This window comes from Hermetia illucens, chromosome 3 (assembly GCF_905115235.1).
Source record: "Hermetia illucens chromosome 3, iHerIll2.2.curated.20191125, whole genome shotgun sequence".
Classification (NCBI taxonomy): domain Eukaryota; kingdom Metazoa; phylum Arthropoda; class Insecta; order Diptera; family Stratiomyidae; genus Hermetia; species Hermetia illucens.
In genome coordinates this window covers 94,539,598-94,566,788 of record NC_051851.1, presented here as the reverse complement: position 1 = coordinate 94,566,788, position 27,191 = coordinate 94,539,598, and the positions used below count along the sequence as shown (strand labels likewise).

Sequence of the window (27,191 nt, the reverse complement as noted above, 5' to 3'; positions counted from 1 at the left end):
TGAATCTCTTTATATATATACATGTGACATCAACAATAAATATAGGAGACTACAACTTTGAGGCCGTTGAAAATTTCTCCTATCTAGGGTAGAAAATCAGAACCCATAACAGTTATGATGATGAAATCCGCGCACGGTTGTCATCAGCGAACGTCTCACCATAGGGTCAAAGTTCTTACTGTACAAGGCTGTGATCTTGCCAGCCCTTATGTATTCCTCGGAAACCTGGGTTCTTAGCAAGAAAAATTGCGAACTCTTGGCCGCGTTCGAGAGAAAAATCTTCCGACGAATTTTTGGCCCCCAACATAAGGATGGACGATTCCGTAGCCTACGTAACGACGAAATCTATGAGCGATACCATTACCGTCCGGTTGTGGAGAAAATCCGGCTCAATAGATTACGGTGGGCGGGTCACTCAATCCGTATGGATGAAGATGATCCAGCCCGGAAAGTCTATAAGGACAATATCTATGGTAGAAAAGAAGGCGAGGCAGATCCTGCCTGAGATGGTGCGATGGCGTAGGTTAGAACGCCAGGCAGCATTTCGGGATATTGAATTGGCGGATCTCGGCGCAAAACCGGGATGTCTGGAGTTCCTTATTAAGGCAAACCTAGACTGGATACCGGTTGTTGCGCCGTTGATGAAGATGATGACGTCAATTTCTGTTGAGTTCCATTGGTACTTTTCAGAACTGGTCCCTTGTTTTGACAGTTGGTGAGACATAGGAGAGTGAGGACTCAAAATGTGAACGCCAAAAAAGTGAAGCCGGTCCCGTTCTCAGAACGTATCCAACGGGAAAATCTGGAAAAATGAATCTAGTCCTCAAAATACATCCCGTATATTAGCATATTTTAGAAATTTACCTGAAGACAAATTCATCCTAGAAGCACAAAAAATGCCATCAGTATAAGAAATAATATAAAGCATAATTTTGGGTAGTTTGAAAGAAATATAACTATTATTAACAAAATTATAGAAGGTCAAACATTTGTACTTTAGGTGAATTTATTGCCCTCTGAGACGTGTAGGATGTCATCATCACATATCAATCCGTCAATATCACAACAAAGCGAGTAAATACGGGGGGAGAAAGGGGCTCCAGTCATTTGTATATCAGCACCAATTACCCTAAACTGACATGTATATGTATATGGTAATGAAGTTTGCGGTAGCGGTATCCAATATACAAACTGTACATATGCTTTTGTGCAGGAAGTAAATCGAAAATATGGGTATGATCAATTTATATACCTAAACGTAGTCATATATGACACTATTCGGTAATAGGCAATGTTTGTTTGTTTAGGGCGAGCATAATGGAGGAATATTTTGATTTTTTAGCTATAAAGGAATGGAAAATGGGAAATTTCTCACATAAAATGAACACAAAGCCTTTATACCCGAAGTGTTTAGTTTCCGGTATTCCGACTTGTTTAACAACATATTTATTGTTTCTTCTGGAGTAGAAACTAACAATAAGTTTTGAATTTTTCTTCTTCTCTCTCTTATAGAATAAATTGTAAGATCGTAAAATTATGGGGCATCTACATGAGGTTTAGGTTAAGTTTTTTATCTTCATTTTTTTAAACGGCATATCGTTTACCTCTTGTTGCGGATATTTTGATGTTTGCCTTTTTAATATACTAAGGTGTGGACGCTGAACCCCGGAGCTGAGTTCCATGAGTCCCGATCGGCATTAAATCGAGTCTGGAGAGCAAACGTTTGTTTTTGAAATTTTGTCAGAAAGGTCTTGCGTGAAACACAACCCTTTTAGATTCGAGTCAATGCCTGTTTGTCCGTCTACCGTCTGTCACACCCGATTTATTCGGAAACTGGTGTCTCAAAATTTGGTGAGAACATGTGGTCTGTGAACTCCTTTACATATAGTAAGTGGAACCAATGGAATCAAATGAAGGGGTTCATTTAGAACTTTTCAAAGTTGATTTTATTTCCGATTTTGGGAGAAAAATAGGGAAGTGGGGCTTAAAATATATGTTCCGAGCAGTGTAACAGGTCTCGGTATCACAGCCTATCCAACCGACAAATCTGAAAAAATGCACAATGTTTCCAGTGTGATGTTTCCTCTTAAAAACTGTCTTCTTGCAAAATTTTACGGTTGCAGGGTGAAACTAAGGGGGATTCACAATAAATTCTCAAAATATAAAAATATCGGGGATCGCAATGGAGAGTATTTTGAGGCTTAAATACCATGTTCACGGACTATCATATTTTTTTCCAGATTTTCCGGTTGGTTAGTTTCTCAGAATTGGTCCTTGAAGTAATTGTCCCCTTTGCAACCAATGTGAAAACTAATGTCTGCCTCGAAAAGTACTAATCGAGGCCTTCCGTTTGATACTCAACATGATTATATACATTTCGCACCCCTATTTTAGGTATATGGGGTCCACCTTTTAAGTTCAACGCGCATCAATGTAATTCACCGCATGTGTCCCCATCCCCCCTTCCAATAAAATTTTGTGCCCTGAGGTGTAATATCTAAGAATGCATGTGACAGACAACAGGCAGACAGTAGATAGACAGTGAATCAATTTTAATAAGTTTTGTCTTTCACAAGTCTCCTTGGTTCCAATACATGTTGCAAGCAGAACTATCGAGAATTTCCTGCGGGTCATACCGGTAAACCGGACATTTTCCTGTGATCATTCCTTAACAAGGGTTCACCTAACATCGGCAAAGGGCAAATAGGCTGAAGAGAAGTATCATCATCATCAACGGCGCAACAACCGGTATCCGGTCTAGGCCTGCCTTAATAAGGAACTCCAGACATCCCGGTTTTGCGCCGAGGTCCACCAATTCGATATCCCTAAAAGCTGTCTGGCGTCCTGACCTACGCCATCGCTCCATCTTAGGCAGGGTCTGCCTCGTCTTCTTTTTCTACCATAGATATTGCCCTTATAGACTTTCCGGATGGGATCATCCTCATCCATACAGATTAAGTGATCCGCCCACCGTAACCTAGTGAGCCGGATTTTATCCACAACCGGACGGTCATGGTATCGCTCATAGATTTCGTCATTGTGTAGGCTACGGAATCATCCATCCTCATGTAGGGGGCCAAAAATTGTTTAGAGTATTCTTCTCTCGAACGCGGTCAAGAGTTCGCAATTTTTCTTGCTAAGAACCCAAGTTTCCGAGGAATACATGAGGGCTGGCAAGATCATAGTCTTGTATAGTAAGAGCTTTGACCCTATGGTGAGACGTTTCGAGCGGAACAGTTTTTGTAAGCTGAAGTCGGCTCTGTTGGCTGACAACAACCGTGCGCGGATTTCATCATCGTAGTTGTTATCGGTTGTGATTTTCGACCCTAGATAGGAGAAATTGTCAACGGTCTCAAAGTTGTATTCTCCTATCCTTATTCTTCTTCGTGTGTGTGTTTGACCAGTGCGGTTTGATGTTGTTGGTTGATTCGTCTTCGATGCTGACGTTGCCACCATATATTTTGTCTTGCCTTCATTGATGTGCAGCCCAAGATCTCGCGCCGCCTGCTCGATCTGGATGAAGGCAGTTTGTACATCTCGGGTGGTTCTTCCCATGATGTCGATATCGTCAGCATAGGCCAGTAGTTGGGTGGACTTCAAGAGGATCGTACCTCTTGCATTTACCTCGGCATCACGGATCACTTTCTCGAGGGCCAGGTTAAAGAGGACGCATGATAGGGCATCCCCTTGTCATAGACCGTTGTTGATGTCGAATGGTCTTGAGAGTGATCCTGCTGATTTTATCTGGCCTCGCACATTGGTCAGGGTCAGCCTAGTCAGTCTTATTAATTTCGTCGGGATACCGAATTCTCTCATGGCCGTATACAGTTTTACCCTGGCTATGCTATCATAGGCGGCTTTAAAGTCGATGAACATATGTTGCAACTGTTGTCCATATTCCAACGGTTTTTCCATCGCTTGCCGCAGAGAGAAAATCTGATCTGTTGCTGATTTGCCTGGAGTGAAGCCTCTTTGGTATGGGCCAATGATGTTCTGGGCGTACGGGGCTATCCGGTCTAGCAAGATAGTGGAGAATATCTTATAGATGTTACTTAGCAACGTGATACCTCTATAATTGCTGCACTGTGTGATATCTCCCTTTTTATGTATGAGACATATAATGCCTCGTTGCCAATCGTCCGGCATTGATCTGCTATCCCATACCTTGAGCACAAGTTGATGAATCACTTAGTGTAACTAGTCGCCTCCATATTTAACCAATTTGGCTGTAATTCCATCAGCTCCTGGCGACTTATGATTTTTTAGCCGATGAATTGCACGGACTGTTTCTCCTAAACTTAGTGGTGGCAGTATTTGTCCGTCGTCTTCAGTTGACGGGACCTCCAACTCGCCGATGTTCTGGTTGTTCAGTAGCTCATCAAAGTACTCAACCCATCGCTCTAATATGCCCATTCTGTCGGAAATCATATTTCCCTCTTTGTCTCGGCAGGATGAGCATCGAGGTGTATAAGGCTTCATCCTGCTGACTTGTTGGTAAAACTTGCGCGCCTGATACGGTTGCTCCCTGTACTTTTCTAGCTCACAGACTTGTTGGTTCTGCCAGGCTTTCTTTTTCCGTCTGTGAAGTCGCTTCTCCGCTCGACGGAGTTCGTTATAAGTCTCTGTGCGTGCCCGCGTTCTTTGAGAATGCAACATTACTCGGTATGCGGCATTCTTCCGTTCCGTTGCTAGCTTACATTCATCGTCAAACCAGCCGTTCGGACTCCTTTTGCGGCTGGGGCCAAATATGTTTTGGCCGTATCCATGATAACGTTCTTCAGGTGATTGTGAAGATCATTTGTTGATGCTTCATCTCCAGGTGCTCTGTTGACTGCGGTTATTGCGGCATCCATTTCCCTCTTATAGGTGTCGCGGAGGGCTGTGTTGTGGATGGCTTCAGTGTTGACTCTCACCTGATTGTCAGAGGGGATTGTAGGGGGTGTTGTTACTCGAGCTCGAAGCACCATGCCAACGAGATAGTGATCCGAGTCTATATTGGCCCCCCTATATGTTCTGACATTCATCAAGGCTGAGAGGTGGCGGCGTTCGATCAACAGTGGTCAATTTGGTTGAAAGTGGTCCCGTCTGGAGAGGCCCACGTATGTTTGTGGGCCGCTTTCCGCGCAAACCAGGTACTTCCAACAACCATTTCGTGTGACCCTGCTAATTGAATAGTCCACAGTCCGTTATCATTTGTATTTTCATGTAAGCTATGGGAGCCAACGTATCGCCTGAATATGGGCTCCTTCCCTACTTGGCTGGTAAAATCCCCAAGAATGATTTTGATATCATATCTGGGACAGGCTTCGAGAGTTCGTTCTACTGCCTTGTACAAAGTATTCTTCTCCGACACTGCAGTTTCTTCTTTAGGGGCGGAAACGTTAATGAGGCTTATATTTTTAAATTTTCCTCACAAGCGCAGAGTGCATAGCCGTTCGCTTATGTTTTCAAAGCCGATAACAGCAGGTTTCATTTTTTGGCTGACTAAGAAACCTACTCCGAGCACATGGTTTCCTGGATGACCGCTATAATATGTGGTGTAGTGGCTCTTCTCCAGAAAACCGGTCCATGGCCATCGCATCTCTTGCAACGCTGTTATATCAGCCCTATATTGGGACAGGGTATCGGCTAGCTGCTCATCAGCTTCATCTCTGTACAGGGAGCGCACGTTCCATGAGAAAATGCGCAAATCGTTATTCCGTTGTCGTTGCCGGGTCCGTCGTTTTAAAATCCGTCCTGTGCGAGGCTCCTGTTGTGCCTTCGTAACAAGTTGTTTTCCGTGTAGGGTTGTCAGCCCTACCTAACCCCCAACTTGGAGGACCAATTGGTACAATTTGTCGCGTTTTTAGGCGCGGGAGACTCGCCTTCATCCTTCTCCGTCTGCAGCTTTTCGTTAAGAAAGAGCTCCCAGTGGTCACCACGTGGAGGTGAAGATAGGGTTTGGTAGTAGAGCTGTTGGTGTTGGTTCAGCAGGCATTTCCCAAGTTTTATGCTCCATCGTGGGTACCAATCCACGTTTCGTCCTTTGACCACCAGAAGAGAAGTAGCTTCTTCATATTTAAGACTTTAATATTTCACTAAATATCAATCATTCTCATTAATCTCATCTTATTTGCATGGCTTAAGAAGCAGTAAATTCGCGCGAAATTGATAAGTGATAAGTGCTATAATTTTGATGCTTAGAGTTGGATTTCCATGAAACTTGGCAATATTGGCGATACTATTCTCTATGCTGCTGCGTCTAAAGGGGGTATCTTAGTCAAAATCAAAATTTGCTAATATCTATTATTAAGTTTATTTGAGCATATATCGGAACAGGGCATGTTTTGAAGTCCAGATTGCATGTAAATGCCTGGCCCGATTTTTTCCGATATTTGGGTGGGCTAGATTCCCAAATTGAGTCCTGTTTCACTTTAAATTTGCACATTTTTACCTTTCACTTACTCATTTTACAATTTGCGTGGAAACTAAAATCTACTTGTGAAAGTTCTGATCGAGATCTTTCAGCTGATACCATACAAGAGTAAATCAGGTAAAAGAAAGTTTTAGGTGCGTGCGTGGGAAGTCCCGCTTTAAACTCCCCGTAATTTTTTGCCACTCACTGTATGCGTGTCATCTCATAGTTCCCATATGTGCACCAAATTTCGTATGGATGGGTATAGCCGTTGTTGTTTCACACAAAACCTTAAAAAGTTATAGAAGATCAAAATTTTGTATTTCACGTAAATTTGTCGCAACTTAAGTCGTGTATGTAACTGTACCTAGGACATTTTTCACCAAAGATCAACATAAAACCTTTAACCCTCAAGCGTCCAGCTTTCGGTATTCCGGCTTGTTTTAATCGTAATAGCAAATTTAGGCGCTAATTAACAGTTAATTTCTATCGAAAGTATAATCTAAAGACTAAACCAACTAACCTCTAAATGTTGGAACAAAACATCCAGTCGTTGTTATTTTGAATTGCAGGAACATATGAGTACGGAGAAGGTTCTCTTCAACGTTGTCAACTTGCACAACCTGGGTGACGAATGGGTTGGGATGTGTCTGAGATATAGTCGACGTTGGGGGTTCGGCAGTAGTCATATATGGTTTGGTCGGCAATTTATTTGGAATGATCTTCGTTCTTGTAGATATGAGAGCTCTGTCGGAGGAGGCTCCGTTCTCTCCGACGGATGCTTAATATTTGGTACAATTGACTATCGGACTATGTACGATTTTGATAGTATTAGCATTAAGACCCAGTTTGGGGAGGTTAGTGTTGAACAGGGAATATCCCTGCTTTACATATGTATGGCAATAAAAAGTCGTTTGGGATGTTCACTTGGGATTAGTTATAGTGTAGATGGAAGTTGACGATTTCAGAAAGCTTAAAAACCAGTCCAGCTTTTCTTAGGCTAAGAAGACAGGCTATGGTTGGAGTGCATCGGCTGATACTGACAATAATCTTGCGTAAATAAGTCTGGAAGTCGGAAAGTCACAATCATCGTCAACCTCGCAATAACCGGTATCCGGTCTAGGCATGCCTTAATAAGAAACTCCATACATCCCGGTTTTTCACCGAGGTCCACCAATTCGATATCCCTAAAAGCTGTTTCGCACCCTGGCCTACGCCATCGCTCCACCTCAGACAGGGTCCACCTTGTCTTCTTTTTCTACCATGATATTCCCCTTATAGACTTTCGATGGTCGTGGTATCGCTCATAGCTTTCGTCCTATATAGGCTACGGAATTGGGGAGACAATACTCGTCGATCGTCCTCTGGACGATATGTTTACGTTTTCGATCTTTTATTTACATTACGAGAGCTTAGCGCAATTTTCCCCCTTCAGGCTGGAGGTCATGTGAGAACACTTGATTTTGTTCGAGCATATTCGCCATTTTTCCGGATTTCAAGTAAAATTGTAGAATTTTTGATGCAACAGGAGGATCGGAGTAGGAGTGTATTTGTGCAAAGCAAGTTAGACCGAAGAGGTCCATTGTGCTGGTGTTTTAAAAATATTCCGATTTCGCTTCTGTACCGCAGGATCTTTACTAGTGGATGTAATGCTCTCCACTGCACCTGGAGTACATCAGCATTAAAAATCTGATATCTGATACGCCGATAGACGTGGCACACAAATAGGAGGTGTTGCGTTTCCGTCACACGATCTACATGTATCGTCTTCTAATACTTTTATTCTAAGCACATAAGTTCAGCTAGGAAGCCACGGCCAGTCAAAATGTGCACAATTATTTTGTATGTCTTCCTGCTTTTCGACAAGTTTAACTTTGGTTTCGACTGGAAAAGTTTGGTGCGTCTAGCGGCATTGATGTTCCACCACTTGTCCTTATGAAAAGCTTGCTCCCAGTTTTTGATAACGGCTTGGGGCGATGATACTGACATTCCGGCTACTTCCGGCATGGGAGAAATTGAACCTGCTTTTGTTAAGGCATCTGAAATATAATTTGCCTCCCATTACAGCGGCCGAGAACAGAGAGTAGTTCCGCTTATTTAATACGAAATGGAAATAGAGTTCAAACCAATTCTAGAATCTTGAACGATTTTTGAAGTGATCAAAAGACTATTGAACGCTCCCAAGTCTTTTAGTTATTGCGATGCATCTGTCCTTTAATCGCTCGTCAGTCACCTAAATTGTCTGTTTGAAAAATTGTTATATATTATCCCAAAGAAAAAGCCCATCATCTATATTTTAAAAATCAAACCTTCGTGCGCACTTTGGCGAAGGCTATCTCGGAAACGATTCTATGAATTTATCGATTGTACGGTGGTTCTTTCGAAAGCCAAATGATTATTTTCCACCAGTATTTGAAAACTTTTAAAAGGGTGGGTAGAAAAATTACAACATTTTTCCCATGTTAGGGTCATGCTGAAGGTTTCTTTGAATCCACTGACTCTTCAATGGCCCGAGCAATTTGTTCTTCACGAAATGAGAAGCCAACCATAGACACTTTTAGAAGTCTTTTCTGTATCTACGGTTAATGGGAAAGAAATACCGTTTCTAGATGTTCTACAAAAGCCGCAACTTTTTCTTCATCACTTATTGCCCAGTTGCCGTTTGCTGATCTTAGTGGCGACTGCAGATAACTGGTCTCTTCATCCTTTTGGTAGTTTTCGACAGGGAAAATCAATTGACGAATGATTGCGAAATCAACTTAAACTTTGGAAAGCAGTGGATTGTGACGACGGTTGGACGGGTGGAGTCAGATAAGTATTCCAATACTGTCATGAGCTCTCTCTTCCGGATATTAAATATCGTAGAAGCAATATCCATCAATATCAAAGTTATTTTGATGGGTCAGAAGAGTTTTGGATAAGAGCATTATAGTATTCTTCTTCATTCGGAAGATCTGCGTCTAGGTCAACCGAGTTCACCTGAAATTTTTCATATCAGCTCACTTTGCTGTGTTATGGACGAACTGATATGTTATGATGACGTCATACACGTTTTAGAATGCACGAAATTCACATAAAGTGTAAAAGTTTCACCTTCTATAACTTTATTAATTATAGTTTCATTCAAACTTGCCAACGATATGCTTTATGCTATTCTTTACGCTTATGCCAAATTTTGTACTTCTAGCATGATCTTACGGTGAATTTCCCACTAAATTTCTAAAATATAGAAATATACTATGATTAACTTTATTTGTGTAGATTTCCAAATGGGATGTATTTTGAGGCCTAGATTCTGTTTAAATACACCACTGTAACTTTTTTCAGATTTTTGGCTTGATAGGTTCTGAGAACAAGACCTGGGGAGCCCCCATTTCCCTACATTTCATTCGATAACAAATGTGGGACCAGTTTCGAAAATTGCTGATTGGATCCTTTCATTTGATATCCCACATGCCATATTCTGCGAAAAAACATTTGCACCTCCCTTTCGTCATGTAGGATATCAAATTAAACACATTTGTTGTGTAGGTGGGGAATGTGGGGGGTTGAAAGTGATCATTTCTTTTACAGACCCATTCTCAGAAACTACTTGATCGAAAAATGTGAAAAAAGTCAAGAGGCTACCACTGTAAGGTGCCTAGGCTCCGAAATACCCTCCATACCGATATCTGTTCAAATAAAGTTAACAATAGTACATTACTATCATTTTTAGTAATTGGCAGGAAACCGCCCTTAAGTTCCTCCTCCACGAGCACCAATGTAGGCTACAGCATAGAGCATGATCTTACCAAATTTGATGAAAATCGCACTATTACTAACAGAGTTATAAAAGGTCAAAGCTATCGCTTCCTTGCGAATTCAAGACTTTTAATGTCAATATCACTTGAAAGGGGATATTCTCAGATAATATATGCAAATATTACGTGCTACATACTAATGGGATAAAAGAAATACACAAAATCTTTCATACCTGAAGCGTCTAGCTACTGGTTTCCTGACTAGTTTAGCCATGCTATGAAGAAGGACAATCTCGCCTAGCCATGTCGGTGGGGTTGTTCAGCAACTCTATAGTGTGGAACGAAGAGAGTAACAGAGAATTTTTAACTGGTATTGGACCCACAACAGTTGGGTTGAAAAGTTCATAGGCTAACATAGAAACAAATCTTTTTTGATAAAATTTGATTTTATTATTCAATATGGTTGCCTTCGAGGGGGATAACGATGATAGGGGCCATACAATTTTTCGACACCATTTTCATAGTACAATTTCTCTTTAGCCCCAAATGGTTCTCAGTTTCGGCACCAGATCTGGAGAATACGGTAGATACGGAAGCAATTCGAAACTCGATTCATGGAATTTTGCCATCATTTTCATTGATTTGTGACACGGTGCCTTGTCTCTATGAAGCACGCAGCACTTTCCGTTTCTTCAAATGGGACCGATTTTTCAACCTTCAAACGCTCCAATAATGTTATGTAATAATCGCTATTGATGATTTCTCCCTTCTCAAGATAGTTGATGAATATTATACGATGCGCATTCCAAAATGCTTTTGCTATAGCCTTGCCAGCCGACTGTTGCGTCTTTGCACCCTTTCGAGCTGGTTCACCACGTACAGTCCACGCAGGTGACGACCGTTTTGATTGTAGTGTGAAATAATGGAACCATTTTTTGTTCATTGTCATATAATATGATATATCGACGTATAAATTCGGGGTTTTTTATTGAGGAAGAGCTGAGCACTGCTCAGAATCGTCAACTCGTTGTTGTTTTCGGTCAAATGTACGGCCGCACTTTCAACAGCGCTTTCGCATAACCAAACATTCATGGACAATATATCCACGTTCCTCCTTCCAAATGTATACGTGTCTTTTGAAGGATAGGGTTAACTGAAAATCATATGGATTTAGTATTAGTGGCGCCATCTGTGCGTTATTCTACGAACTTTTCAGCCGAACTGTTATATGACGCGCGATATTATGCTGTTCTCATAAAAATCTTTTGCTTAAGTAATCGGATTAACTAAATGAAATTTCCTGGCTTTTGTACTGTTCGTTGTGAAGGTAACAGGTGGGTACGATATGAATAACTGCCTTGAAATGTATCTAAATTCAAGTTAGAGAAAATGTTCCGATTCAATTTAAAGTAACTTCCATTTCTCCTGACTTATTATAGATTAAAGCAAGCTTGCACTAATTGAGATGTAAATAATCCTAAAAGGTCGCAGTGCCATCGAAATGAATAAAAATCTGCATTTGTATTATAAGAAATTGAGGCCATTTCATTATCGAGGTTACTAAATTATCTGTTATAATCAAATTGCATCCATCACCATTTTTCTCAAGTGTATTCTGATAATTCACCAGCAAGCTTTAAACTAATTCACCCATTAAAGAGTTCTATTGATAACGCTACGTTACACAATATGGCACCCGATGTCTGTAGCCATTCTTGTTACGTCACAACAGAATATTTAGATTAATCTGCTTTTTGTTTGACCTGTAAAGGAAAAATTAAACAAATCCCTACCCTCTAGATCTCGTGTCTACTTTCACGCCACTTAGCTCTTATGTTTTACATTAAATAATTTTGCTGCTTCACAATTTCAGTGGCGTTATTTACATATGTACATACTTATGCATATACAAGCGTCTCTTCTGAGGTTTGTGATTTCTCTTAATATTATAATTTTCCCTCAAGTTCATGGCAAGCATTTTGATCATCCTCTGTCTGAATTGACAAATGAAGTGAAATTTATTCCTTGATTTTTTTTTTAAAACAAAAATAGAATTTTGATTGACAATGTGTCAGCATATGTCCATCACTGACAACGTTGTTTTGAAATTGAAGGCATCCAACCAGGCCACACAGTTTTAAGTAGAGCTCCACGAAGCGAATAATGCAACACAAAATATAAAAGTAATAACAAAGAAAATGATTGATTAATTATGAATTATATAAAATAATGTGGGAGCCAGACCCTATGGGTCTTACCAAAACTAGTTGACGAGTATCAGAGCGGCTTCAGACCGGGGGAGATGTTATCGAGTACCCTCCGTGGTGGTCGTTTCAAAAATATTCGGTTTGCAATACGAATGCGGTGGTACTAGTATACAAATTTAGAGGTGTAACTCGCCTAATTAAACTAAATTTAAGAATGGATTTAATACAATAATAAGATACATATAACACTTGTGAACTCAGAACACGCAGAGGAAAGGAATGACTGAACTGACAAAGATTTACCGAAAAGCATAAAATGTGAAATATGCCTTCAATCCCCCTTTCGGAAGGATCATTTAACCATTGGTGATCCTTACGATCTTATATTTCGCTCGCGCAAACTCGAGTCAGGTGGTTTCTTTAAAAGATCCGTTGTAGTAGTAGTTGAAAGGCAGTCCTATTGATCTGACTGAAGGTGAATTGAAGCAAAATAGTTCTGCCCGGTTCCGAGTCCGAAGATTGTTTGCCGTAGACTCCTCTTGGAAACAATTTGTGGACTAGCTGACTTTCCTTTCCTATTATTATTATTATTATTCGCACCGCGTCCTTAAAGAACTATTGTGCCCCTTTTACTGGTTATAGTATGCCTATTGATCATAGTATCTCAAGCAGGCCTATAACCGTTAGGAACTTTAGTGTGTTCCCTACTTCCAGATTTTTCAGCCTTGCATCTGGTATTAAGTGTTCTCCCAGATGCCTCGACCTACTTTGCACAAGTGCTGGATACTGTCCCAGGACGTCTACAGAGGTTTCGTCATGCTCTTCATAAAACCTGCAGGCAGTGTCCGTAGATATCCCTAGCTTCCCTAGGTGATAGTTCAGCCAACAATGACCAGTGAGAATTTCCACTATGCTTATGGTTTCATATCCCCCAATAAGCACCCTGGACTGCTCCATCCCTGGTAAGCCCGCCCAGTATAGTTCCCTCAACTGTTCCTCTTCATTTCTTAGATTCATAGCCATGAAACCGTTTCCGATTCTACAGAAGGGTTCTGACCCGTGTAAAAGCGTCCCTGCTCCCTTCTTGGCTAGTTCGCGCTCGTTCCTCGTTGCCTTCCAACCCAGTATGGCCTGGAAGCCAAAGTATCCAGACCTTGTTGGACGAGCCTAGTGTATTAAGTATCTCAAGGCATTTCCACACCAGTTTAGAGTTCACCTGGTTGGACTTAAGTGCCTTGATCGCTGCTTGGCTATCGGTGAGAATAGCTATGTTCTGCCCCCTATAGTTCCTTTGCCGATTAAAGGAGGCACATTTGTCTATGGCGTATATTTCCGCCTGGAATATGCTAGTGTACCTACCCATTGGTTCAAAGTACATTTTCCATGGACCAATGACACCGGCACCCGCTCCCTCTGCTGTGAGGGATTCTTCAGTGTACCAAGTAATCAGTTGTTACTCCAACGTGTTTCAAACTTCTTATCGAAGTGAAACCTCGTTGTCATGTTATCCCTTGGTATTAGTAATTCGGGATACCGCCTAGAAAGAATATCAATCTTCCTTCGATTTAGGCAGCTCACCGCCTCACTCTTACTATCGGCCATCCCAAATATTGTCCTCCTTGCCTGCATCTGTATGTGTAATTGGAGAGGGATTAATCCCAGAGGACCTCCAGGGATGCCGTTGGGCATTCTTCCCTAACACTACCAATGGAATTGAATAGTTGCTTGCTTTGCTTTAATCAAGATGGACTCCGTTGTAGGTCCTTCGCCTACAACTATTGGCCAACTCACATATAAGACAATCTTCCCTGCGAAATTTAATAAATTTAGGGCAGTGACTAGAATATTTTGTTCGTAAAAAGAGATTATTATGCGGACGTTCATCATTGCAAAATGTGTCTTGTTTGAATTCAGGACACACGGGTTGCATTCTAGTTCGGATTCGCGTATTCATTTTTCTGTTATCTTAGTTTCTTTGAATTTTAAATTCTATTTGGTATTGTTTGTCTCATGTTTATGGTGACCATTTAGGGAATGTCGTGATTTCGGTTCGGTATCTGGGCAACCAACGAAATTGAAATTGCTGGTGATCGCCAGCGACGTACAAAAAAAGAAGGAACTATAATATCTTCAATTAAGATCTAATCCGTCAATGAGGGTGTTATTCGTCAGGTGTAGTGGGGATTCTTTGTTCAGATTTTGAGTCGTTTAGTTTGAAGAAATCAAACAAAAAACAACTCGAAAAATCGGAAGTTGCGCTTCAGATAGCAACGGTTTTGTGTTTTATTATTATGAGAATGCTTGCCTTCAATTCATAACAGTTCCGCTTACCTTTATACGCTTACCTATATCTATTAACTGTAGTATGTCGATCAAACCTATAAATGGCAGGGAATTTGCTGTGTTCCCTACTTGCAAGTATTTGAACCTGGTATCTGGAATTAAGTATTCTCCCAGGTGATCCAGCTGTCCCAGAAGATATATGGAGGTTTCGTCACCCTCTTCACAAAATCTGCAGGTAGGGCCCACCCAGAGGCCCTGTTGCCTCAACGTATTTTAAACTTCTTGTCGACATGAAACCTTATTGCCATGCTATCCCTTGGTATCACCTAGGAAAAATATCTATCGACTTAGGCAGCTCCCATTCTCACTGATATTTCCGAACATTCTGAAGATCACCCTCCTTGCCTGCATCTCCATGTGAAGATTGTGAAGGACTTCCAGGGATGCAGTTGAAAATGCTTTTATTGCCCCACTGATACAGACCAACCTTTGAAAATAACTGGTGTATAGGTAATCATTGGTCTTACTATTTCAATGTATATCCAGCACAGTATTTTTTGGATGTATCTCTATTTTCCCCCGGCTGTGGGCCTTCAAGCTTGTAGCTTTCCGACATATGTTCCAGAGTAGTTTTTGATCTCCGTTTCTAATTTAACCTCCATGCCATGTAATCTAATGGCTCTCAGGTGGTCAAGTTTGTTAGCTTTCCTAGGAATTGCAAAACCACGTCAATATTGCTGTGAAACTTTAGTTACCTTATAAAACTTCCGGATAGCTGAGTGGTTAGAGCACAAAGCTGTCGTACGGAAGGTCGCAGTTCAAATCTCACTGGTGGCAGTGGAATTTGTATTGTGATTGGACGTCGGATGCCAGTCAACCCAGCTATAAATGAGTACTTGAGTCAAATCAAGGTAATAAATAATCTCGGCCGAGCGCAATGTTGACCACATTCCCTCCTACAGGATACTGTAATCCTGTAGTGTACTATTATGGTTCTGAATAAAGCGCCCTAATACACTTGAAAGTCCTGATCCAATTATTATTATTATTAATGCTGTGTAAAAGTACTACAATAATCTACCAAAACATAATTTTGCCATCGCAATGTACTTTTTCAAAGTCTATTTAAATTTTTTCTTAGAGTGCACTCAGTTACCGTTACCGTTGTTATTGGCACGGTTCGCATAATATTCTGGATTTGCGGATATTTTTTTCGACTCTTCGGACCAAATTCGTAGCATTTTTTTATATTATAGTCATCTTGTACAAGTTGTGGCTATCACCCCTAATGATCTTGGTAGATTAGAGGCTTGGCTCCAGAAAAGCCACACATAAGTCCCAGAGAGAGGTAGATTGGCTCCTATATATAAAATAACTTCATCACCAAGGGCGCAATAACCGATATCTGGTCTAGGCTTACCTAAATAAGGAACTCCGGCTTTGCGCCGAGGTCCACCAATTCCATATTCCAAAAAGTTGTCTCACGTCCTAACTTACGCTATCGTTCCATTTCAGGCAGAGTCTGCCTTGTCTTCTTTTTCTACTATAGATATTGCCCTTATAGACTCTTCATCCTCATCCAAATGGATTAGGTGACCCGTCCACCGCAACCTGTTTATCCGGATTTTATCCACAACCAGACGGTCGTGGTATCGCTCATAGATTTCGTCGTTATGAAAACTATGAGATTGTCCATCCCCAAAAATTCTTTGTAGGATTCTTCTCTTGAATGCGGCCAAGAGTTCGAAATTTTTCTTGCTAAGGATCCAGGTCTCCGAGGAATACATAAGGACTGGCACGATCATTGTCTTGTACAGTAAGAATTTTGACCCTATGATGAGAACAGTTTATGTAAGCTGGGATAGGCTCTGTTGGCAGTCAACAGTCGTGCGCGAATTTCACCGTCATAATTGTTATCGGTTGTGGTAGATAGGAAAAACTAAAATTAAAAGTTGTAGTTTTTCATTTTTAAGGTTTTGTTTGTAAAACCTTATTAAAATCGGTTCAATGTCCGTCTGTCTATCTGTCTGTCTGTCACAGGCACTTTTCTCAGAAACGGCTACACCGATTGACACGAAATTTGGTGAGAAGGTGGACCCCCAGACATGCAGTGAGTAATATCCTCCTGCGTTGAGATTTAGGGGGGTCCCCATAGATGTAAAAGGGGGGTGTAAAAATTAGTACTAAATCTGATATGCTAAATGCATATTCTTAACGGGCTACGTACAAATGGGATAGTTCTTCACTCAAATATACTCACACAAGAAACAAACAAAACCTTTCATACCTTTCATACCCCGCCCAGCTTCCGGTTTCCCGACTTGTTATTGTTTTCGTTTGACCAGTGCGATTCGATATTGTTCGTTCTTTCGTTTTTTGGCACTGACATTGCAATCATGTACTTCGTCTTGACTTCATTAATGTGCAGCTTCAAATCTGGCGCCGCCTGCTCGATCTGGATGAAAATAAACTCTACATCTCGGGTTGTTCCTCCCATAATGTTAATATCGTCAACGTGGGCTAGTAGTTGGGTAGCATTTACATCTGCATCGCGTATTACTTTCTCCAGGGCCACGTCAAAGAGGACGCATGATAGAGCATCCCCTTGTCTTACATCGTTGTTGATGTTGAATGGTCTCGAAAGTGATCCTGCTGCTTTTATCTGGCCTCGTACATTGATCAGGGTCAGCCTAGTTAGTCTTATTAATTTAGTCGGGATACCGAATTACAGTTTTACCATGACTATACTATCATAGGCGGCTTTAAAGTCGATGAAAGGATGGTACAACTGACGGCCATATTCCAGCAGTTTTTCAGTCGCTTGCTGCAGAGAGAAAATCTTATCTGTTGATGATTTACCTGGAGTGAAGCATCTTTGGTATGGACCAATGATGTTCTGGACGTAAGGGGCTATCCGGCCTAGCAAGATAGCGGAGAATATCTTATAGATGGTACTCAGCAACGTGATACCTCTATAGTTGCTGCACCGCGTGATATCTCCCTTTTTATGTATAGGACAGACAATGCCCCGTTGTCAGTCGTCAGGCATTGATTCGCTGTCCCACACTTTAAGCCTCAGCTGATGAACCGCTTGGTGTAGTTGATCGCCTCCATATTTGACCAATTCGGCTGCAATTCCATCGGCTCTTCTTCTATTTCTGTATAAAACTAATCTTTGGTAATAATTGAAGGACTTTGAAGAATTTTTTGAATAATGTACACTGTACTCTCCCTGGGATGAACTTAAGAGGGTTTTCTAGTTAAAAAAATTTAGTGATATACAATTATTACGTTTTTTTTGAGAATATATCGGAATGGGATATATTTTGAGACATCGATTTTAGATTGATTTATCGCCACGAGTTTTCCAGATTTTTTGGTTCGGTAGTAGAGTTTACGCAGTTGTAGCGTTGAGGAAAATAAGCCCATTTTTTCAAGCCAATGTACATGAAATGCTACACAACTTATCTTCGATGAAGTTTTCTTTTTTGAACAGCGCGAATTACAATGTGTATTAAGATTTTAAGATTTGCTAAGCTTTAGCTAGAAAAGCGCAATATTAAGAACAAGTTTATTTGTTTTACCAAAGAAAAACTTTATTCGTTAACGTCGGTGTTAAGACTAACTGGAAGTAACATTATTGAAATCTAAAGGGGGGTAAAACTGCTGATTGCTGTTAGATGCAATTTTATGGAATTTCCGGGATATTTTATGAGAGCGGATGTACGTGGAATTTCCCAGCAAATTCTTACCATTCTGGCTTAAATTCATACGGCAACAGGCGGGTGAGACCGTTTTCGTATTTTTTTAGAGTTTCTAATTTCAATAATGTAACTCGCGCGGCCTAACCAATTTCTACATTAAGGCGAATTTTTCGCTTATGCATGTAGACATATATATAGCTGTAGAGTTGCGTACTATTCTTTCGATATGTAAATTTTCTGCAAAAAACGGCCTCTTTCAAAAGAGAAATTCGAATTTCTAGGAAAATGTCGTTCGAATTTTTTTTTTATACCAAAAAGGTATAATATATTGTAAAAATCTTAAGTCCTTTTATACACAATTTTGAAATTAATTGTAAATATAGAGTGAAAATTGACTTAATCGTTCCAGATTTGTTCGAGTTATGAGTGCAAAGCATTTTCGGACTGACATCAAATTTCAAAATAGCAATATTTAGATATTTTGTCTATCGTAATCGTTTATCATTCCTAAGGTGTTGGGGAATTTTTAGCGGGAAAAGGAGAAGTCAGTTTTTTTAAATTTGTACGGCGTAACCTCAAGTCCACCAAATTTCGTTTTAATTAATGCAGCCAATTTTGAGAAAGTGTGTGTGATAGACAGGCTAGTAATCCTGTTTTAATAAACCTTTGTTTTAAATAGAGCCTTGAAAAGGTAAAATCTTTGCAAAGCTCTTCAATACGATCTAAAAGTAAAACAAAATCTTTAAGATATTCTTAATCTGGGGCAGACTAGGCACATATTATTATTCAAATCTATTTTCCTAGCCTAAGCACTAATGTACATAAAATTGTATGGTTTACTCATTCGGAACAAATACTCCGTTTGTGTTGTTCTAATCAAATTAAAAACCGAATGTAAAGACGAATTCCATTTACACAAGTGCGAAATATTAAAACCACTTTCTACGAGCCACACGCTGTCGCCTTGCTTTTGCCCCAAACTTCAACTACATATCAGTGTCAGTGTTGAATACAATTATTAAATATGTTTAATATGTTAATAATATGTATATGCACGCATGTTAATATGAAATGACCCGAACATTATTACAAAAGCATACGTGGTCATAATATCATCGTCAAAAGGGGAAGCGGCGTATGAATCATATAAATTTTTATAAATAAACCACGAAGTTCAATTTTTCACCTTAGATCGATATCAAAGCCATATAATTAATTTATCAATGCAACAAGAAACGTGCATGACAATCTTGCGCTGATTAGCATTCATTTACAATAGCGAAGAAGTTCCAGTTACCGTAGTCGATATTGGATGAATGTGGGACAAACCATTATGTTAACGCTCTGAACATTATCGTCTTTGTCGGTCCCTTTTTGTAGTGGCGTCAAATATTACGCACCTTGTTCTTATGAATTTGAAGTTATTCTTATGCATTTTTTGTTGAGTTAGTATGCAGATGAGGAAACAATGCTAATCACAGGTAAATTCGGACCAATAACCATAGCGGCCGGATGGCTCAAAGGGTTAGAGCGCTAGGGTGCCGCAGCGGAAGGTCGCGGTTCAAAACTCATTGGTGGTAGAAGAATTTGCTGTCGTGATCGGAAGTCCGGATAACTAGTCGCCTCAGCTGTGATTGGAGTACTTGAGTCAGATCAGGGTAATAATCTCGGGCGAGCGCAATGCTGATCACATTGCTTTCTACAGTGTTCTAACACGCTTAATTTTTTTTTGGAGTAGGGTAAGTGAATGCGTTTACGCACAAAGTGTTGCACTCCCGCAACAGTACGCTGTCGGACTACCAACTAAACACCTCCCTGTCATCAGAGAACTAGCCTGGAACCGTTTGACACATTACTTCGGGCTAGCCCTCCCGCTCTCCCGGCTTTGGGAGCCTTCAAGTCAGGCAATTCGTTTCACTAACGGAAGCGGGGGGGGGGGAAGTAAGTTGCTAGTTCTTAGCTTAATTCCAGGTGCCAGCGCTTTTCAGTATCTCTCTGACAATCTTGTCTGGAGAGAGCTCTCCTGTGTCTGCATAAAGCTGCTGACGAAAGCCGTCCCACGTCTCGCAAGAGAAAAAGTGTGTTCAGCGTCATCCGCCACTCCATTGCAGAAAACATAAACAGGGGATCGCCCCTTCCCGATCCTGTGCAGGTAAAACTGCCATGCCCACTCAGAAGTTGGGTAAGGAAGTAATCAGTCTCACCGTGCGTTCTGTTCAACCGCGGATCTAATTTGTCGATGAGCCGCGCAGTCCATCTGCCCCTTGGCACATTTTGCCAAGAAAGTTGCCACTCAGTAAGGGTGCGTTGACCTTCTTCACGGGCAACCACCTATCTTAAGTGTTCGCCCTTATGGCGGTAGATAGCTTTGCGCTCCTTGGCAAGGAGGGCAACGGGGATCACTCCCGCGATCACCATCACATCCGGTTCGGAGACGGTACGATAAGCAGACGCCACTCGCAAAGCTCCTCTCCTCTACACTCGAGTAAGGCATTTACGATGCACCTCCTTGTGAAGGGCATCAGCTCATACCTCCGCATCATAGAGCAGAACCGACTGCGTTGCTCCCATAAAAAGACTTCTTCTAGTTGATATAGGGCCCCCGGTATTCGCCATTAGCAGACTTAAGGCCGCGACTCCAACTGCAGCCCTGTCCGCTGCAACTCGCTCATCGATATGGGACGCAGGGTCGCGATTCTCATTCTGGTCAAGATGACTACTTCGGTTTTTTCCAGCGCAAGGTTGAAACCGTGAGCAGTCATCCAGTCATCCATCCACTTACCCGTCGCATCAATATGCCAAGTTTGCTTTGCGCCTGTTCAACAGTGCGTCCGGCTGTGTGCCTCGGCTCGATGAATCGCATCTACGACCTCTATAACTGCATACACTGTAGATCACCCTGTCCTGAACCCGAACTGCCTTGCCGATAAGTTCCCGGCGCGGATCGCTTCAGCGAGTCTACCCCTGATGAGCTTCTCGAGCACTTTCCCCCTCCAGTGCGGCCCTGCCTACTCCAAGTGCTTCGTCGAACTTCCCGATGTTCACCCTCGCGACATTCCGCAGGCAGGGGGTGCTTCGCGTTGGTGCTCTACGGCAAGTAGCGTCAACTACTTCGAACGCGATATACCGGTGATTACTTGCCGAGTAGTCTTCTAGGACTCGCCACCCGTCCACCGATGATGCCAGAGATTCCGACGCAAAAGTAGTGTCACTTCACAGCCTGAGCATCACAACGCTAGCATGGATCTGGTGTTTAAAACTTCAAGCCCGGTTCACGCCGCCATTTCCAGAATCCGTTTGCCTCCGGAGTCTGACTGAGGCATGCCCCATTCAAGAGCCCTGGCATTAAAATCACCGCCTACCAGGATTTCTCCCTCCGTGCTCGAAACGGCGTTCACCAGAGCATCAAGCCGACGTCGAAAGTCCGACATCGTCTCGCTCGGCATCAGGTAAACGCTAAAAAACGTTATCCTTAAACACCGGATTCAGACAAACCCGTTCCCTCGGCCTTCGGCAAGAACACGGAGTCGAACGTCGTCCCGAACCCAGATGGCAGCGGTGCCCGATAAGTTCAGATGCCTTGTTTCGGTATTGCTCGCTAATCAGCAGTAGATCAGCATTTACTTCCGCAGCGAACTGTGCTAGCAACTGGTAAGCAGTTGCAATCCGTTGCATGTTAATTTCCAAAACGCGGATCATGCCGTTCGCACCCTAGCCCTCTCCAATTCCGCCCTGAAGGTCGGACACCGTCCCGAGCCCACAGTGTCTGCGATGCTCTCACGAGACGCGCCATGACCCCTGCAGGGAACACAACTCTCACTTTCATTGCAGGTTTTCGCTTAATGACCCCCGTGGCCGCATCTTCGGCATGCTGTTCTCCTGTCCGGTCCCTTGCAAGCTGCTGACGTGTGTCCATAGTCCGAACACCTTTAGCGCTTTGTGGGGACTATCCGCATTCGCACCCTGCATACTACCCATCCGATTTTGATTCCCCCGTTGCAAAGGAGTTTGCCCGGATATTGCTCGGGGACCTCGGTTACCTCTGGACATTTACGCTTTAGCGCCTCCACCACTTCGATCTTTTCTATGAGGCAGTCAAGATCCCCGATTTCTAGAGAGCAAATGGGCTCTAGGCTGGAAACAAGAGCCTTCCCCTCCAATAGCCCCCAGACATCGTTCCCAATGTTAGTCATCATCTTTGTTGGAGTCGAGCTAACTTTTGTTTTGTGTCCTTGAAGTTTAACTAGGCATCAATTGTCAATTGGCTAGGTATATAATGGCACTGACACACGATGTTGTGATTACCAACATATATATTGACAATATCGTTTTTCTTGCGGTTGACAATAAGGACTGATTTCATTTTTCGTACTCCAAAGCCGATCTAACTATTCATAACCAAAATTTGATGGCATGAATGTTTTCAGCTCTATATAGTTCCATATCATCGGGTAGTTTCGCAACTGCGTTCGCCGCCCAATCATCTGCGAAGTCAATTAATATTTCTGCCTCCAGCATGTGAAAACCAGGCACTCTCTCATATGTGATATTTCACAACAGGGCTCCCAGTGCGGAACGTTGACTTTGAGCTGTTGTCGCAATGTAGTGTTTCGACTTGTTTTCTGACTCCTACCAGAGGAATTTCTCCGGGATGTAACTCTCGGTTAGTCGAGTTAAGTAACAAAGACTACTCAGTTTGGCCAAAGTGCCCTTCGTCCAACCTCAGCTGGCTGATTTAAAAGCATTACTAATCACCAAGGCGCCGCGCTCGCCGACGACCACCGCCTACGAACCGTCTCCTAGCTCCATGCACGAGAGCAGCCTGTTGTATTTCCTCTTTCAAACATTTTACCCATAGTGCTTGAAAGACATAAAGAGACTACGCCTGATGGATTTGGTGCTTTGAAATTAAGATCAACTTTCGCTTCTCCTACTATACGAAAACCCTTTTTCTACTATGTATGATTCAAATATGGCCTGGCTTTATTTTTTGAGAATTCCCTACGATCTAGAAGCCCTATTATCTTGAATACGTCCCCAGGATAGTTCTTCTTCCGTCATGCCAGGGATCGAAAAGATGTCCTGTTGAACCGTTTGCTGAGGTCTCCCCTCTTCCTATTGCGCAAAAGGAGTTGTAACTATTTTCACAAGAACTGCGGACACGAAAATAGAACTGGTTTTCGCCCATGAAGGATATGGAGGAAGCGTTCCAAAAGCAAAGCTATTCCACTGCGGTGGCTCTGGAAGGTGATCACGACCACAACTCTGCCAGGTGTTGGCGGCGTTTCTATTATAGGTCGAAACCGAACTACTCGTGGGACCAGGAAGTCTCAATGTTGAGAGGCTCGAGGTCAATGTCATCACCTCTCTTGTTTCGCACTTCTAAGGGCAACTTTTATATCTAGTGCTGATTGTCATGTGGTCTCTCTCTTAGATGTATGGTAGCCATCAGTCGAAACACACCTGATCTTATGGTAGGCAATGCGCTCTAAAAGTGGGTCGTCAAGAAATTACAAACCTTTTACTTTTGTCTTTAAGATCCCTAGGTCCATGTTCCTCCACCGCAGTGTAGTATTAAGTTATTCCCCATTCTGGAACAGAATTTTGCAGCCAATATTCTGGCTAGTTAAGAGGACATGAAGGGGCGACTTATGGATTCAGTGAGGATTAATCTGATGCCGGATTCACACTTTTTTCAGCAGAAGCAGAAGAGTGCTCCAGGAATCTCAACACCTTACCTCGCCTAACGTTAAAATGTTCGACCTATCCTGTCCAAAATTCCTGCTGAACTTGGAGAAAGCGAACATTCTGGGGAACCTGGATATCGTTGTCGAGGCGAACTCTCACACTCCAGAATCCAATCTTAATCCGTTGTGCTTCCATACAAGTGTTCATTATTAACATAGCAGAGGTAGTCGATACCCTGTATACATTGGTGTCGAATCTTTACAAGATTGTATTGACTGCCCTGGTAGTAGTGATCACTTGTAGTAGTGATTGCTTCTCAGTTGCCATTCTTATAAACTTGTCAATTGACTAGGTAGGGTTTATCGACGAAAAACTTATGGTAAAAGCGTTTTTTTTCATAGACCCTCATTAGGCCATTGTCGTTTCAAAGGCAGATATCATGGCTAAAGAATCACTTACCGGACACCTCGAGGGTTGCATACAAGGATTGCGCTTTTGGTACGATAGCTTGTTTCTTCCGCGTTTGCAATGGTTGGTAGTCCCATGAGTGATAGCATTTCGTTCATTTGAAAGTATGAATTAATGAGAACTGGCATTTTTTTTCAAAATTAATTAAGTTCATAATGCAGTTGATCCACTAAAATGACGCCGAACTTGATAGTGACCGTCAGAAACTCAACCTCGGGCTCAATACTTAAGTTAGTATCATACGAGCAAACTAATCCGGAATCCTCGATTACGCTTTACTGATAGAATAAAAGCTTCAGAAAAATTCGTAGATGGGTCGTTTCGGAATTCCACAGTTATGAATGACGAGGGGTCGCAGATGTATACCATAAAATCCAATATTACTTGTGTATATTCTTGATCGCAAAACAATAACATGCTTCTTTTCTTGTTCGATCAGTTAACTTATCCAGCTTCGCCATCGGAACAGCCTTAGGATGGACTTCCCCAGTTGGACCGAAGTTATCAGACCCGGATATGAAGGATACACCCTTGAGCTTTGTTCTTGCCTCCAGTTCTGATGACTTTGCATGGATTTCATCCTTGATTGCCATCGGAGCTTTGATTGGTGAGATTTATCCACTTCAAATGCTCAGTTGAACAAATAAACAATAAAAAATTTGCAGCCCCTTTCGCAGCCGGAATTTTAGCTGACAAAATTGGACGGAAATGGACCTTATTATCCAGCACGGTATTCTTCGTAGTAGCCTACATTATGCTACTATTCGCAAGCGAGGTTTCGGTGATGTTTGTAGCGCGATTGCTTCAGGTATTTTTTTTGTCGAGATTATAATTTCTGAGCTAGAACTTAATCCTATTATATCCAGGGTTTCGGCACAGGATTTGTGATGACTGCACAACCCATGTATATCGGTGAAATTGCTACAGATGATATGCGAGGTCCATTGGGTGCTTTTATGCAACTGTTTATCGTTGGTAGGTTTCATCCTTATTTCCCTCCAAAATCGTGAACCATAAAAGTTGTATTCTTTGCATAGCGGATGTAATAAACAGTTTGTCGCGCTTATTTAGTCCTTAAGAGGGTCTACCAAGAAATTCTCCTTCTCTTTGTTTATATTATTTCCTATCAACTAATTGTAGCTGGAATCCTTTACGTTTACGCAATTGGGCCATATGTATCCTACATCACTCTTCAAATCGCATGTCTTGTTATCCCAATTTTGTTTGCTGCCACATTCTTTTTCATGCCGGAGAGCCCATTCTACTTCATCGCTAAAGGAAAGAAAAAGGAAGCGCTGCACGCTCTACAGTTCTTGAGAGGGCAGTCATCAGACAGTGTCCAAGATGAGTTTACCTCCATTCAAAATTCCGTCGAAGAGGCCATGCAGAACAAAGGGTCAATAATGGACATCATCAAGAATAAAGGAAACTTGAAGGCGCTCATCATTTGCTGTGGCTTACTCAGTTTCCAGCAGTTGTCTGGCATCAACGTTGTGCTTTTCAATAGCCAGACAATTTTTGATAATGCCAACTCCGGCCTTGATCCTGCAGTAGCAACGATTTTAGTAGGAATCGTCCAAGTCATTGCTAGCGGATGCACTCCTCTGATAGCAACTCGCCTGGGACGAAAGACGATTCTGATGATTTCGGCAGCTGTGATGTGTGTCGGACTGGTGAGCATACTTTTCAAAAATTTCAACAATTACTTATGTCTGATTTTTCTTCTTCTTATTTTAGGCGTTGCTCGGACTCTACTTCTATTTGGATGCCTCCGGGTCGGACACCAAATCCATATCATGGCTTCCAGTTCTGTCCCTAATCGTTTACGTTACAGTTTACTGCATTGGATTCGGACCGTTGCCTTGGGCTGTACTCGGTGAAATGTTCGCCCCCAATGTAAAGTCAATTGCATCTTCGATTGTTGCGTCTGATTGCTGGATCCTCGGATTTCTGGTGACGCGCTTTTACCCCGCCTTAGAAGCTGTTGGAACCTATTTCGCGTTTTGGCTTTTCGCAGCCTTTTGTGCTTGCGCATTTGCATTCGTCCTGCTTGTGGTCATGGAAACGAAGGGATTAAGCCTTAAACAAATTCAAGATAGACTGAATGGTAGATAGTATGACTGCTTTTATTATTAATTAAGTTATTGTTTGTATTATCATGAAACTGTAGAAAATAAATGTAGAAAATGTTCTTTTTAAAATATGGGTTTTAGTAGCGAATGCAAAGATCATACTAGTTACCCTACAATAGAAAATATGTTTCTGTTCCTTATCCCAATGAACTGTAGTTAGGGAACCTGAGCTGCGAAAGTTGCGTAGATTACACATCTAATAATATCTGAGAGAGCCCATATAATGGGAAGTTACCAGAAAACGTAAGAAGGTTAGGTTCGTTGGTAACAATATTTAGTCCGGCCTTTTACCTCTCTCCAAATCCATAAGATTTTGGGTCAGGTGCATATTTCGATGAAAGGGTCAGATATTACTTACGTTATCAAGGAATTGGAGGAAAGATATTATTTGTCAGTGAATTCTGTTACATACACTTTGACAAGCGATGGATGAACAGAATCCATGCAGATCTACCGTAGCTCTCCGCTGTGGTGCGCCGTTTTAATGTTTGGGAAGTAAGAGCCAGAGATCTCTTTAAAGTCTCCAAACAATTGTTGAGTTGGGCAATCGCAAAGGAAATGCCTGAGGGTTTCTC

At 41.9% G+C, this 27,191-nt stretch overlaps 1 protein-coding gene across 2 annotated transcripts in view; it reads left to right on the top strand.

The window, feature by feature from the left end:
- LOC119652850 (facilitated trehalose transporter Tret1) overlaps nucleotides 1-26,685 on the top strand; it is a 28,481-nt gene extending 1,796 nt beyond the window's left edge. For both annotated transcript variants that reach the window (XM_038057202.1, XM_038057203.1), the window contains exons 3-7: nucleotides 24,924-25,091; nucleotides 25,150-25,292; nucleotides 25,351-25,459; nucleotides 25,625-26,157; nucleotides 26,222-26,685. In XM_038057202.1, the coding sequence (XP_037913130.1) occupies nucleotides 24,924-25,091; nucleotides 25,150-25,292; nucleotides 25,351-25,459; nucleotides 25,625-26,157; nucleotides 26,222-26,599 (1,331 nt within the window). In that variant the 3' untranslated portion in view covers nucleotides 26,600-26,685. The remainder of the gene's footprint in view (nucleotides 1-24,923; nucleotides 25,092-25,149; nucleotides 25,293-25,350; nucleotides 25,460-25,624; nucleotides 26,158-26,221) is intronic.
- The last annotated feature ends 506 nt before the right edge of the window (nucleotides 26,686-27,191 follow it).